Genomic DNA, 12,954 nt, shown 5'->3' with positions numbered 1-12,954 from the left:
GACCACTCTCCTGGTACGCCCCATGGAGGACCTTATGGTCTACAAATAATAACACCTTGGAGATCCCGGGCCTCAGAGAGATTAGGCTGGCCTCAACCATGGCCAGGGCCTTTTCAGCCTTGGCCCTGGCCTGGTGGAACACTCTGCCACAAGAGTTCAGGGCCCTGCGGGATTTGACATCTTTCTGCAGGGCTTGCAAGATAGATTTGTTCCACCTGCAAGATGGAGTTGTTCTGCTAGGCCTTTTGTCAGGGCTCAGCCTGACTCCCTTTTTCTTTTAGTATAAGAACTAATATGAAAGAGGCCTCCCAGCATTCTCACAGGCCCATATAAGATCAGCGTAAACAGTTGGGCCGATGAGCACTTACTGTTCCCAACCCTAACCCTGCGGAAAGCCATCTAATTAGACTTTAATTTGATTTTGACCTGTTTTTAGGAGGTAATTTAATTATTGCTTGAGTTTATACTAATGTTATATATGTGGTGTTAGCCGCCCTGAGCCCGACTTCGGCCGGGGAGGGCGGGATATAAATAAAAGTTGTTTATTATTATTATTATTATTATTATTATATTATTATTATTATTATTATTATTATTATTATTCTATCTCCCCACGTGGTTAAGAACTGGATGCAGGAAAAATAGTTGAGATAACCTCTGTGCTTTTTGGGACTTTAGGGATGATTTAAAATGGAGGGGCAGTTTTAAAAGCAAGCAATCCCTTTTAAATGTTGTTGTTGTTTTTTTAAGTGACTTGTTTTTGTGCCACAAGGCTTTATATGTACTATCTAACCACATGCCTTGGACAGGTGGTGGCAGAGGTACAGAAAACCCCCACTTCGTTCTCCCTCCTCCAGTGTCCTGGCTTCTTCACTCCACTATTCGCTTTCTTCTTTCATTCCCACTTCTCAGGTGCAAAGTTATCTCCTCTTCTGAACTTTCTTGTGACATGTTGTCTTGGGTATCCACCCCTCCTCTGTAGGTTAGCAGCAGTACCACTTTTACACGCTTAATAAATACAACCCAGGTAGTTAAGAAAGCCCAACAGAGACTCCATCTCCTCAGAGTATTGCGAAAGAACGATGTCAGTCAACATTTGATGATCTCCTTCTACCGGTCCACAATAGAAAGTGTCCTTTCACACTGCATCACGGTGTGGTACGCTGGTTTGACATCAACTGATGGGAAGTGCCTACAGAGGGTGGTGAATACAGCACAAGGTATTATGGGCTGTCCTGTGAATCTGCCGGATGAAATAGCGGAAGAACGTTGCCTCAGGAGAGTGAGGAAAATTCTCAGGGATGATTCACACCCTGGCTGGCACTTTCTTGATCTCCTGCCCTTGGGCAGAAGATACAGAAGCAGGATTAGTCGCACCAACAGGGTAAAGAACAGCTTCTATCCGTGGGCTGTTAGGCTGCTGAATGAAAAGATAACAACAGGGCAACTGACTTCCGGTTTTGGTGGGTGTGCGTCAGTAAACGAGGGGAATTAAGACTAAGAGAGCTGAGTGAGGGGTGCTTGTGTAATCTCACTGTATACAAGTTGTACAAGTGACAATAAAGTATTTCAATTTCTATTTCAATTAACACACACCAGCTTGATGCTTCCGTCATGATGAAGGTGCAACAAAGAGGCAGAAGTCAGGAACTGGCTTTAAAAATATCTGTGGTGGCCTTAGTCATGGATTATTTTGTTTCAACTCCTCGGTCTAGCTAAGCCAATACGGAAAGTGATAGTTCATCAAACGTTATCATTTTATTCTTCAGCATATGCCAGGATGAGCCCCTGTCTTCACACTGCCTTTGTGATTTGCCACAATAGACTAGGAGGCAGCAGGAGGAGACTGCCAGCCAACATTCATCATCAGTAGATGACTTTTGACAGCTAGCATGCACCAGCACAATAATGTACGTAAATCATGGAAAGTCTTAATTTTCACTGAGTATCTTCTTTTTCCTCTCTTCAGTTTTTGGCGCTTGGAACACATTATGGCAAAGTTTATTTACTCGATGTCCAGGGGAATATCACCCAGAAGTTTGACATTGTAAGTACAACTACTTCTTTGCAGCCTCATGCTATATTTGGAACAACCCACCCCATCCAGAATTTCGTTGATCTCCTCTGAGCCCCTTTTTTGACAAGTGTACTACTGCCAGCTGTGTGACCTGGACTTAAGTAGCACAACACAACAGGGTTCAGATTCACTGGAGCATACAACATACAACATCCTGCACGGCAAAATGGCAGCCATTGAAAAACGAATAGCAGCCAGCGGTTCCCCCAACCGTCTCAACTAGGGCCCAGTTCATGTGTTACCAAAGCATTGTGGTCAGTGCTGTTGGCTTGGTCCCACATTGTCTTTGGAATATGGCTATTTTCAGGGCCACACTTGGTGCCATAGCCCCGGTCACAATTAACACAACTCATCTGCATGCCTTGGGTCCTTGTGGCATCTATAGGCATGGAGCAGTTCGTTAGCTTCACCATTGTTGATAGTTAGTATGTGTCCTATCATATTGAGATGCCAAAAGTAATTGAAAATTGATTGATTGCCTTGCTACTTCAGTTTATCTACTGCAAATATATAAAGCTAATATTTTATGTGAATGTCCTGAAGCTTGGTCTCTTAAGGGATTGTATTGATTGAAGGAGAAGAGGAAGATTTTTTCCCCTCTCCATGTGATTTCCTGGAATCTTAGAGAACAAACACAATGCAGAATTTATGTAAAGTCATATTCTGGGGAATAAAATATACCTCTTGTAGGCCGTATGCAGTTGCTGCTCAAGAAAAATATTTATAGTATTTGTCTTAAATTGTCACATGTTCCGGTAGGCTTTCTTTTCTTTTTTCAAAGACCATTGTCAGCACTTAGCAAAGTGTCCATCACAAGGTGTCAACATGCTTGCAAAACATAATGCGTGTTCCGATGCTGACATAGCAGTCTTTTAAGAGAAAGGTGAAAGGTTACTTTTTAATTTTTTTAAAAAATCTAATTATACAATTGTTCCCCTAAACCGACTGCTAGGAGCAACTTTTTGAAGGGTTGTTGTTGTGTGTGTATGTATAGACAGACAGACAGACAGACAGACAGATGCTATGGACCACCCTGCTGTGCTGGCTGCCCTTGGATCTGGTGCCTGTTAACCTGGGAGTAAGCTCTGTAGAACTCAGTGGGACTTCCTTCTGAGTAGACAGGGGTAGGATTATGCTAGAACTGGTGTGTCCAACAGCCTTGATAAGAAAAAGGGGTTGGAAGAAGAAAGGAGACCTTTCCAGCTGCCTTGTAAAAGCAAGAGGGTTGGGTTGCTTGTGGTAAGGAACAAATCCTGCGTTCTTTTGGTTTTGGGGTGAAAACAAAGAAAAGGAGACACTCCTTTTCCGCTGCCCTGGTGGGGTAAAAAATGGGAATGAGGGGAGAGGGAAACAGGAGAAGCAGTTGGCGAGTGGGGAATGGGGCACACAGGGCATGCGCCTGGACTCCCTTCAAATGTGGCGTCAGCACCACTGTGTGCCCTCAGGTGCCTCTGAAGTTCTATATCAATCTGTAGGTGACGGAAAATGAGGTATCTATTGCCCTCTTAGTTCTGAGTAGCTCATGACCATTGCCCAAATATAACTGTTTATCCAACTTTTGTTTCAAGCCCTCTTTGAAAGGTGAAAGTAGTGGGAGATACCAAAGGGCAAAAGGCTATTTTTGTTCAACAAAAGAGCTCCCGTTCTCCTAGCTTCAGCCTGAAATACAGTGGGGGGGGGGGCAACTTAACTTAAACGGAGGGCGGATCTTCTGAAAACGTTGCAGAATCCCTAACGACTCCTGACCGTACGCTGATTATTTCGATACGTTTCTCTCCCGCCCGCCTTCCCTCTCACAAAGATGGCTGCATCTTCGTCGGTGACACCTGCTTAAGATTAACCGATATGTGTTCTTGGATCCTGAGCATTTGACATACTGGTGTTCTCTTGTATTAGGGTTCAGTGCTTTGAGTGAGATGAAATGTGTCAAATGAATTGAAAATTATGACTTAAAGGCAACGGAGAAGAAAAGCCTGGCTAACTCCACTGACAAAGGAAGGTGCGGAAGCGATTTACAGCATATTAATTCCAAATGCCTCTTCATCTTTTCTTAAGATGGCCTACAATTTATTAATATAATTATTGCCGCGACTGACATCCTTGTAGATTAAAGCGTTGTAGATGTGAGAGCTGTACAAACACATTTAGCTAAGTAACAAATAAAAAAAATGCTTTCAGAAGGGGCGGGGTAGAGAGAATTCATGCCCTGTTGCCTGGTGTTTTTAATAAATACATATTTAGAGCAAGTACAGTAACAAGAAATGGCTTGTGCCAACAAAAGTGTTGCACTTCCCTTGGAGAGGAGAAAATGCAGACTGCTTTATAAGCAGGGTTGGTTTTTTAATATTTAATGGTTTAGTGGTGATGCATGAGTGTGGAAAACAAATTTAAATATATAATGTTTTGAAGCGTTCTTTGGGTGGAATGAAATTGAAATCTTTTCAGCATGTTGTTCTTCTAAGGCCTTTCTCAAATGGGGGAATTAAGAAAATAGCATGAAATATTTAAGAACCACCCCCTTGCTGTGGAATTTTTTAACATGTGTTTGCACACTCCTTCAAGGCCTATTTTTAAATATTTGATGGCTTTGAGAATTCGAAATTTTTTTGTTTAATCAGAATGGCAGAAAAAGTTAAAAGTAGTCAGGTTGCCTCTTTGCAACCTTGAAAACCCAGAGGTTTTTGTAGCACTTAGAGCCATATTAAAGTTTCAGTGTTTAAGAACATCGAAAGACCCCTGCAGGATCACACCAAAGGTCTGCTTAAGCCCAGCATGCTGTGTCTCGAAGTGGGCAGCTTGATGCTTCTGTGAGCAAAACGGAAAAGCTGCAGCCCTCTCACGGTGCGTGTGCAAAGCATCTCCCGCCAGAAGTGTCCTGTCTCTAGCTGTGGAGGTTTCATTTTTGGGTCATGACAGACATAGCCTCCACAAATTTGTCCAATCCCATTCTGGGGGGGAGGACCATCGCTGGGCGGTAGAGTGTCTGCTTCAGCACAGGAGGTCCCAGGGTCAATCTCTGGTATCTTCAGGTAGGCCTGGGAGTGTCCTCCTCTTGAAGACTTGGAGCGCCTCTGCCAGTGAGCATAGGCAGTGCTAAGCTAGCTGGACCAATGGCTCCCCTCACTAGAAGGCAACTTCTGGTACACTGCCTTGGTTTGTCAACAGGTAAGCAGATGGCGCTGTGGTGTAAACCACTGAGCCTTGGGCTTGCCGATCAGGAGGTCGGTGGTTCGAATCCCCGCAACGGGGTGAGCTCCTGTTGCTCTGTCCCTGCTCCTGCCAACCTAGCAGTTCGAAAGCACATCAAAGTGCAAGTAGATAAATAGGTACCGCTCCGGCGGGAAGGTAAACGGCGTTTCCGTGTGCTGCACTGGTTTACCAGAAGCGGCTTAGTCATCCTGGCCACATGACCCGGAAGCTGTACGCCAGCTCCCTTGGCCAGTAAAGCGAGATGAGCGCCGCAACCCCAGAGTCGTTCACGATTGGACTTAACTGTCAGGGGTCCTTTACCTTTTTAAGGATTTCATGCTACAGGAACTATTGAGGTTGATCTGAGGCTTCTTATTACCTTGATGGGATTATCCACAAAGCGTGTCATGCTTCGAAAGTCCTTTTAAACCACCCCTCCACCCACTGCCACACTTTGCCCTGCTTCAACCCATATTCAGTCTCTCCTTTCTCACAAGTTCATCTTCCTCAATCCCATGCACATTTGATGGGTGACGCATTTTGTAAACAGCCCTGATACCGTTTTACATTTGACAGGAAAGCAAGCCTTATAGTGACTCTGTTCGTGTTATTACGGTGAATGATAAAGAACCCAGTTAATTGCTTTCAGAAAAATAATGCTTCGCTCCCCCCTGCCCCCACATAACAAGGAAGTTTACTTCTATTGATTTAAGATGGAGAAATATTTTACTTCGGGTTGCACTTTCATATGCATTAGTCTTTATCACTTCACATGTTTTGACAGGCCGTGTAAATGTTTCTGTTTATTACTCTAACGGCATCATTTCAGTTGTCTTTGTCAGTAGCACAGAAGACAAAGCAGCGAAACGCCAACTAGACCGCAGAATTGAATGTTTACGTGCTTTTGAAAATAATCTGCCAGGGTACTCTGCTTATTAACTCTGTGGGTGCAATTCAAGAAACGTTAGTTGCATTGAAGTCTCGTTGAAATCAATAGGACAAATCCCCTCCCTTTGAAACGGGTTGTTCACATTCGCAGACGCGAAGTACAGTGTCACTGCAACTCACATAGATTTTGCTTGCGCGATCGCAGCTTTATGCAGATTGCCAGGGAAGAAGGAGTGAGTGAAGACCTGCCTCAGAAACAGCGGAGGAATAAAAGATATGCATCAGGAACAGCGGGGGGGGGGGATGTGGTGGCAGCAGCAGCAATCCTTGGGGGCCTGATCCACTGCTGCTGTGCATCCTGCCGCTTGAGGCAGTCACCTCACCTTGCCGAATGGGTGGGCCGGCCTTGTCTGGTGACATCTGCAAGATCTTGCAGGGCAGTCCATCATGTTGTGATAAGCAAACTGGTTGCTGAACCCCTGAACTACTTGCCTGAAGTCACCTCCTTGCTTTGGCATATTACCTTTGGTATGTTCCCTGTTGTAGGAGCTCAGCAGAGTTAAAAGACTACGCTGTGCCAAACTCTTTAAGAGACAGGAAGCTTATTAGATAGATGTGCGTTTGCTAAATCCCAACAACCTTTTAAAAGTATTGGGGGATTTGGAAAGGATTGGCTCCTAAGAAGCTAGCATACTGCTGATTCCCTTGGCTTTTCCCCTTTCCCCTAAGCTTCATTTTCTGCTTGCGCCCACCATTTTTCCTGTGAGAAAGAGACAGGGAAGTGGGTAGTTGTTTAAAAGTTGCAAGTTCTCAAACCTTATGAGGAGTAAAGATAAAAGTATATCCATTTTAATTCCAAGTTTTTATAATTCATCCTCGAACAGTCAACTGCTCTCTAACATACGATTCCCTAAGGAATCTCTGTTTGGTGATCCAATATATCTTTGCCTTCAAGATCTCTTCATCTAAACAAAGAGGGCCATAGGAAGCATAATGTTCTGAGGGGTCTCGCAGCTGTCAATAACTCAGCAGTGTCCTTTTGCTTTGCCTATTAGCTCTTTAGGTTTCCCAGTGGCAAAGCATTATTTTGAGAGTAGCCAGTATGGTGCCCCTCAGATGTTGTTGGGCTCCAACTCCCATCACCCCCAGAAAGTCAGGTTTGATGAGAGTTGTAGTCCACAATATTTGAGAAGCACCATGTTGCCCAACATGGGATTATGCCATTGCCACTCCCAGGAATGTGAATGGGAAAGAGCACTTTTATCTTGGCCTACATTTTTTGATGTTTCTGGAGAGATGGTGAGGCCCACTCTGCAGCAACTCCCAGTCCGCTCAGAAAGGATCGGGATGTCTTACAATACACCCAAGTGCTCCGAGAACAAAAGAAACAGAAGATTGTCATGTTTTTGTTACTGTGCTGCTGGCCTATACAGGGGGAAATAGCTTTGAATTCAGATTTGGAGCTTTTCAGAATTGGTGGCAAAAAAAATAAGGCATGTAGGTGACTCCAGTTCCATTCAAGATCTCATAAATCACTTCTTGAGGGAAAGGTTAGAGAGGGAAAAGGCTGTGTACTATTAACTGGAGGGCTTGTGTGCTCATATGCCAAATGCAACCACTTAGAATTATTCAGAGTTCTTTCATTAATAGAATGTTGTTTACATTGAGATGCTTTTCTTGTTCGAAAGTCAAAAGCAATGGAATTAAAATAGGACAGCACTTGTTAAATAAGGTGACGTTAATGGTGGACTTGCAGCCCTTTGTTGCTATTTAAAAAGAAAGCCAGACATGAATTTTTAAGAATAAAAAATGACATGTCAGGGAAATAACATGGTGAAGAAAGCACACGAGTATGACAATCCTTTATTCCCAATGGGTGTTAAGATATTGTTGATAATGAACTTTGTCTAGCTAACAGCTTTACCTCTACCAGGAAGTTGAATCTTATTCGTTTTAAAAGCCATGACAGGGTATATGATTGGTCATTATCGCATTCCTGATAGAATGCTAAATAGTTCAAAGAAAATTTGTGGTGGCAATTCCTTTTTTAAAAAAAGGAAAGAAAAAGACATCAAATGTAGAAATAGTCTGTGTATGATTTTCTTGCTCTACCATCTAAGAACTGGCCTTTAATTACAGCCCTGGGGACGGCATGTCCCTCATTGCACTGAAAAGTATAATTGGGCTTGGAAGCTTCTGCGTAGTCCCATTCCAACTTTAAGAAATAAAGAAATGAAGACATAGAGCTAGCTTATGCACCAGAAATTAAAACGAAGCAGCTGGTGCAAGTCACCTGATTTTGAAGCTAGGAATAAAAGTAGGACTGCCACCAACTAATGTTCAGGGTCATCCTAGGCAGGTTTACTTGCCTGCCTGCAGCCTTTGCGAATCATGTTGGGATCAGTCAGTTAATTGACTATCACATTTGCATATGAATGAAACTGTTGTACTGCCCCTTGCATATGCTGGAAGAGGCATGGTTTACTGTGCAAGGGAAAAGGGGATACTAACTTTTCAAATGGTGCTCATCATTACAGTGGGGGTTTTTTATATATCTAGAAAGTCTTGTGTGTATTAAAGGGGCACTTTCAAGATTTTATAAATCTGCTGTTATAAGCCTCAAATTTCTTTTTTTTTATATATATATAAATTTTTATTGGTTTTACAAAATTTTTAAAACAATACAAACATATAAAAAGACATACAAACACGTATAGTTTCATGACCTTTTTTTCATAAACCTTCTTTCTCGGACTCCCCCATACCTCCCCTTTCTGCATCCCAATGTCCAAAATTTTCCAGCAACTTCTAAATAGTTCTGTCAAACATATGTCTTCTTAATCTTTCCTTCTGTCTAATCTTATATCGCTATAACCCTTTCTTTCTCAAAACCTCGACATTCTAACATTCATCAAGTTTATAATAGTCCTTAAGATAGATTTTAAATTTCTTCCATTCTTCTTCCGCTGTCTCCTTCCCCTGATCGCGGATTCTGCCAGTATAAGCCTCAAATTTCTACAGCGTATAGAAATGACACCTGTTGATTGAACCTTAAAACTTCATCTGCCTGATGAGGTCCATAAATGTGCCAAATTTCAAACAAATCCAATTTTACTAGAGCAAGCTAAAAAGTGTTGCAAATGGGCACTTTGCCTCTTTTTACTCCCAATTTTTGCATAAATATCTCCTATTACTCATTTATTGCATTTATCCCACGTTTTCTCCAAGGAGCTCAAGGTTTGGTTCTCCTCTTTCTCATTTATTCTCCACAACAACCCCGTGAGGTGGGTAAGACTGAGAGGCTCTGAATTGACCCAAGGTCACAAAGCAACTTCATGACCGAGTGGGGATTTAAACCCTGGTCTCTCAGGTCCTGACACTCTTAAGGACTATACTATACTGACTCTTTATCCTCCCCCCCCCTAAAAAAATGGTTGAAATCTAGTGATGTACTTTATTCAGACTTCTTTAAAGGCATACTTTCTGAGCAGTTTTTACAGTTCATTTACAATCATCAGACCCCATGGTTTATCCGTAGTGGTGCCCTCCCTGTGGAATGCCCTCCCGTCAAATGTCAAGGAAATAAACAACTATCTGGCTTTTAGAAGACATCTGAAGGCAGCCCTGTTTAGGGAAGTTTTTTATGTTTGATGTTGTATTGTGCTTTTAATTCTGTTGGGAGCTGCCCAGAGTGGCTGGGGAAACCACTATTATTATTATTATTAGTAGTAGTAGTAGTATTAGTATTATTAGTATTATCTAATGTGACGTCCAATCTATTGCAGATTAAACACTCTGGGGTTTTTTTCTCCTCTGCCTGGTGATAGATCCAGAGTCATGGACTGTGCCCCCATGGTAGATGAATGATCAAAGCTGTTGAGTTTCCGATCATCACATTGATCACTTTATTTTGAAGAAAATCTTTGGGATCAATTACTGTTTTTAGATACATACGCATATATGATAAAATGTTGTGCCCAGGCTGTGATGGGATTAGCTGAGATTTTTTTCTCGTGGGTGAGTCAGCAGGTCCCTCCTGTAATGAAATGTGGTTTGCCATAATTGCAATTGAGCACCAGTTTGCTTTTCACACCCCTAATCTGTGTGCTGCATGCTTGTTAACCATGGCTAAAAGGCATGAAGTCACACAGTCAACTTTTTAAAACATTTAGAATGCCAGCTCGCAAATATTGCCTCTCTCCCAGAAATGGAGTCAAATCCAGCCCTAATGTTTGTTATTCATTCTGCCTCCCATCCACGGGGATGCAGCATTTGTGAAAGAATCAATTATCCATTTGTTAGTCAGAGGAGCTTTACAAATTATACATTAGCAGATTGATTTCTCAGGTTCACCGTTGAGGGACTGACACTATGAGGTGGGACGATGATGAGCATCTAGGGAAAAGAAGTTGCCACACAGTTAAAAGAGGCTCTTTGAATGGCCATGAATTTATTCCTAATTGAAGAGCTGACATAATCCATACTAAGTGTATTTATTTCAAGCATTTTACATTAGGTAATTGATTATCACACAGGCTGTATTTTGCAAGTGGAAGCTTTTCTTCAAATTTAGGGTTTTGTAGAAAGCTTTTCTTATCACATACTTACTGGCCTCCTCCCCTGCCAAACGCACAAACCATTTCTCCTGAACTTTTTCCCTCCTATTAAAGTTACATTTTTGTTCTAATAGTGTCAGCCTGACGATATTGATTTCTTTTGAACAGTCAAACTTATATTGTCCAGAATCCCAAACAGGTCTCCCTCAGAAATAAAACTGCAGCTAATGGGAATTCAGTGAGGGACGTTTATTCCTCACTGACACAACTTTCAAGACTTTCTTCATGAAAACCTGATTTTTGTCCTCAAGTTAATCATCTAACTCCTAAAGTTCTTTAGAGAGGGAACTTACTCAGCTAATTTCCAGTCTTATTGTTCATTGCTTTTATACTTCATCCTTGCTATAATGTAATATTCACATTGCTGTAGCGCAAAATCTGAATCCTCTGAACACTACTGTGAGTAATCTCACTTTGGGACCTGCCTGCTCATGTAAGTGGAAGCTGCTTTGGCTAGAGTGAGGTTCAGACATCCACAAATCTGCTCCTGTGAGCAGTTGTAATGGAGGCACAAACTGGCAAGATTTCCCCAACCATTTTCTGAATTCAAATGAGCACCTGATTAATTGTTAGACCTGACTCACCACGATGCAATGATGATGGTAATTGCTGTTCACTTGCCACAAACAGCTAGACATCTCTGCAGGGCAGCAAGGTGTAATGGGAGAGACATAACCCTTCACAGCTCTTCAGTGTAGTGATGGCTGCCACCAGCAGAAAATATTCCATATTATCCATCTCCCTTGGAACTTAGGCTATAGTCTGTGACATATTAGCACCATAAAGACTTTGGGCAGGCTTGCAAATAACTACTCTTCTGGTCACCAGCTTTTTGTGACTAGGCATAGAAGGCTTATGGAAGTCTGTTCTTCCCACTCCATTTTATGTCACAGGTTAGTAACCTGTTTGATGAGTAGACCTGTTTGCACACCTGACTTCTGGGACACCGCTCTCCTTGCTTTCTTGGGCTGTTTGAAAATTGGCATTCCATGGAATCCTTAGAAGCATATCAAGAAGACAAGAAATGGCAGACAGCCTTGCCCACTACTGCAAGTTTTCTATTGTAACGTGCAGTGCCAAGGGCATTCTAGGTGAAATAATAATGATGATGATAATAATAATAATAATAAAAATAATAATAATAATAATAATAGATGTGTTTGCCACGCTGGGCTCCATCAGGAGAAACAGTTGGATCTAAATTGACTTGAGTAGATAATCTATTATAATATGCCCCAGAATTCTTTGTCATGTGCAGTGGACAAATGAATAGGAATGATGTACCCTAAACTACTGAGATTGTTTCGCGATATTTAGCGAAGATTTTAAAAGTCAAATTTAAAACTACTTAATTTTACTTAATGGTGGCTACAGAGTCTTTTATATGTTTTATGTGTTTGAAATATGTCTGGATTAACAACGTTTAATGGATTCCCCCCCCCCCCTCTCTCTTTTATGATTTTATTGTCTAAATTATGCCAATAGGGAAAACATTCTGGGAGGATGGTAAGTTTGAACACTACTGCCAAACAGCAGCAATACTAGTTATCTGTTGCAGCCTCCCGAGGAGCCGCACACACACACCTTGTTCTTCCTTTTGTTAGCAGTCCCAGGCAGGCAGCAAAACCAGGTTGAGCTTCTGATGAGCCACTACATATGACTAGTGGGCAGCATTTAATTTGGTGGGTTGTTGGTACTGCACACCTGGTTTTTGTATTGGGTGTGAGATGGAAGCAACTTGCATCTTCTGCATTGTGCATTCTAAAATGTTCTCTCTCTCTCTCTCTTTCTCTCTCTCTCCCTCTCCCCCCAAACTTTTAACAGAGTCCAGTTAAGATAAATCAAATTAGCCTGGATGAAAGTGGAGAACACATGGGTGTTTGCTCTGAAGATGGCAAGGTATGACTTTTCCACATTTAGCATGAAATGGTGATGTGCCACTTTCCAAGTCCTCAGGAGATCTCTGTACAGCAAAATCCTATAACAACAGCACCTGGATCTTTGTGTTTTAGTACCTGACTCACTTACAAAACCCCCCTCATAATTAAAGTCAAATATATTTGGCCCAAATGTGCCTAAGGAAAAGTAATTACAAGAAATGTCAATAATGTTACTGGTATTAAACTGATTAACAGCTGTGGCACAGGGACTTGTCACTGTAATCATTACTACTGTGCCAGTTAT

The 12,954-nt window shown here is 42.0% G+C and overlaps 1 protein-coding gene across 2 annotated transcripts in view; it reads left to right on the top strand.

Annotated features, from left to right (window-relative positions):
* Positions 1-12,954, top strand: part of VPS41 (VPS41 subunit of HOPS complex) — a 113,143-nt gene that overhangs the window by 30,272 nt on the left and 69,917 nt on the right. For both annotated transcript variants that reach the window (XM_080975793.1, XM_080975794.1), the window contains exons 4-5: positions 1,970-2,047; positions 12,595-12,669. In XM_080975793.1, coding sequence (XP_080831919.1) covers positions 1,970-2,047; positions 12,595-12,669 — 153 coding nt within the window. The remainder of the gene's footprint in view (positions 1-1,969; positions 2,048-12,594; positions 12,670-12,954) is intronic.

Source organism: Podarcis pityusensis (genome assembly GCF_964106645.2).
Source record: "Podarcis pityusensis genome assembly, chromosome: 12".
NCBI classification, from domain to species: Eukaryota; Metazoa; Chordata; class Lepidosauria; order Squamata; family Lacertidae; genus Podarcis; species Podarcis pityusensis.
This window is presented reverse-complemented; position numbering and strand designations above follow the sequence as displayed.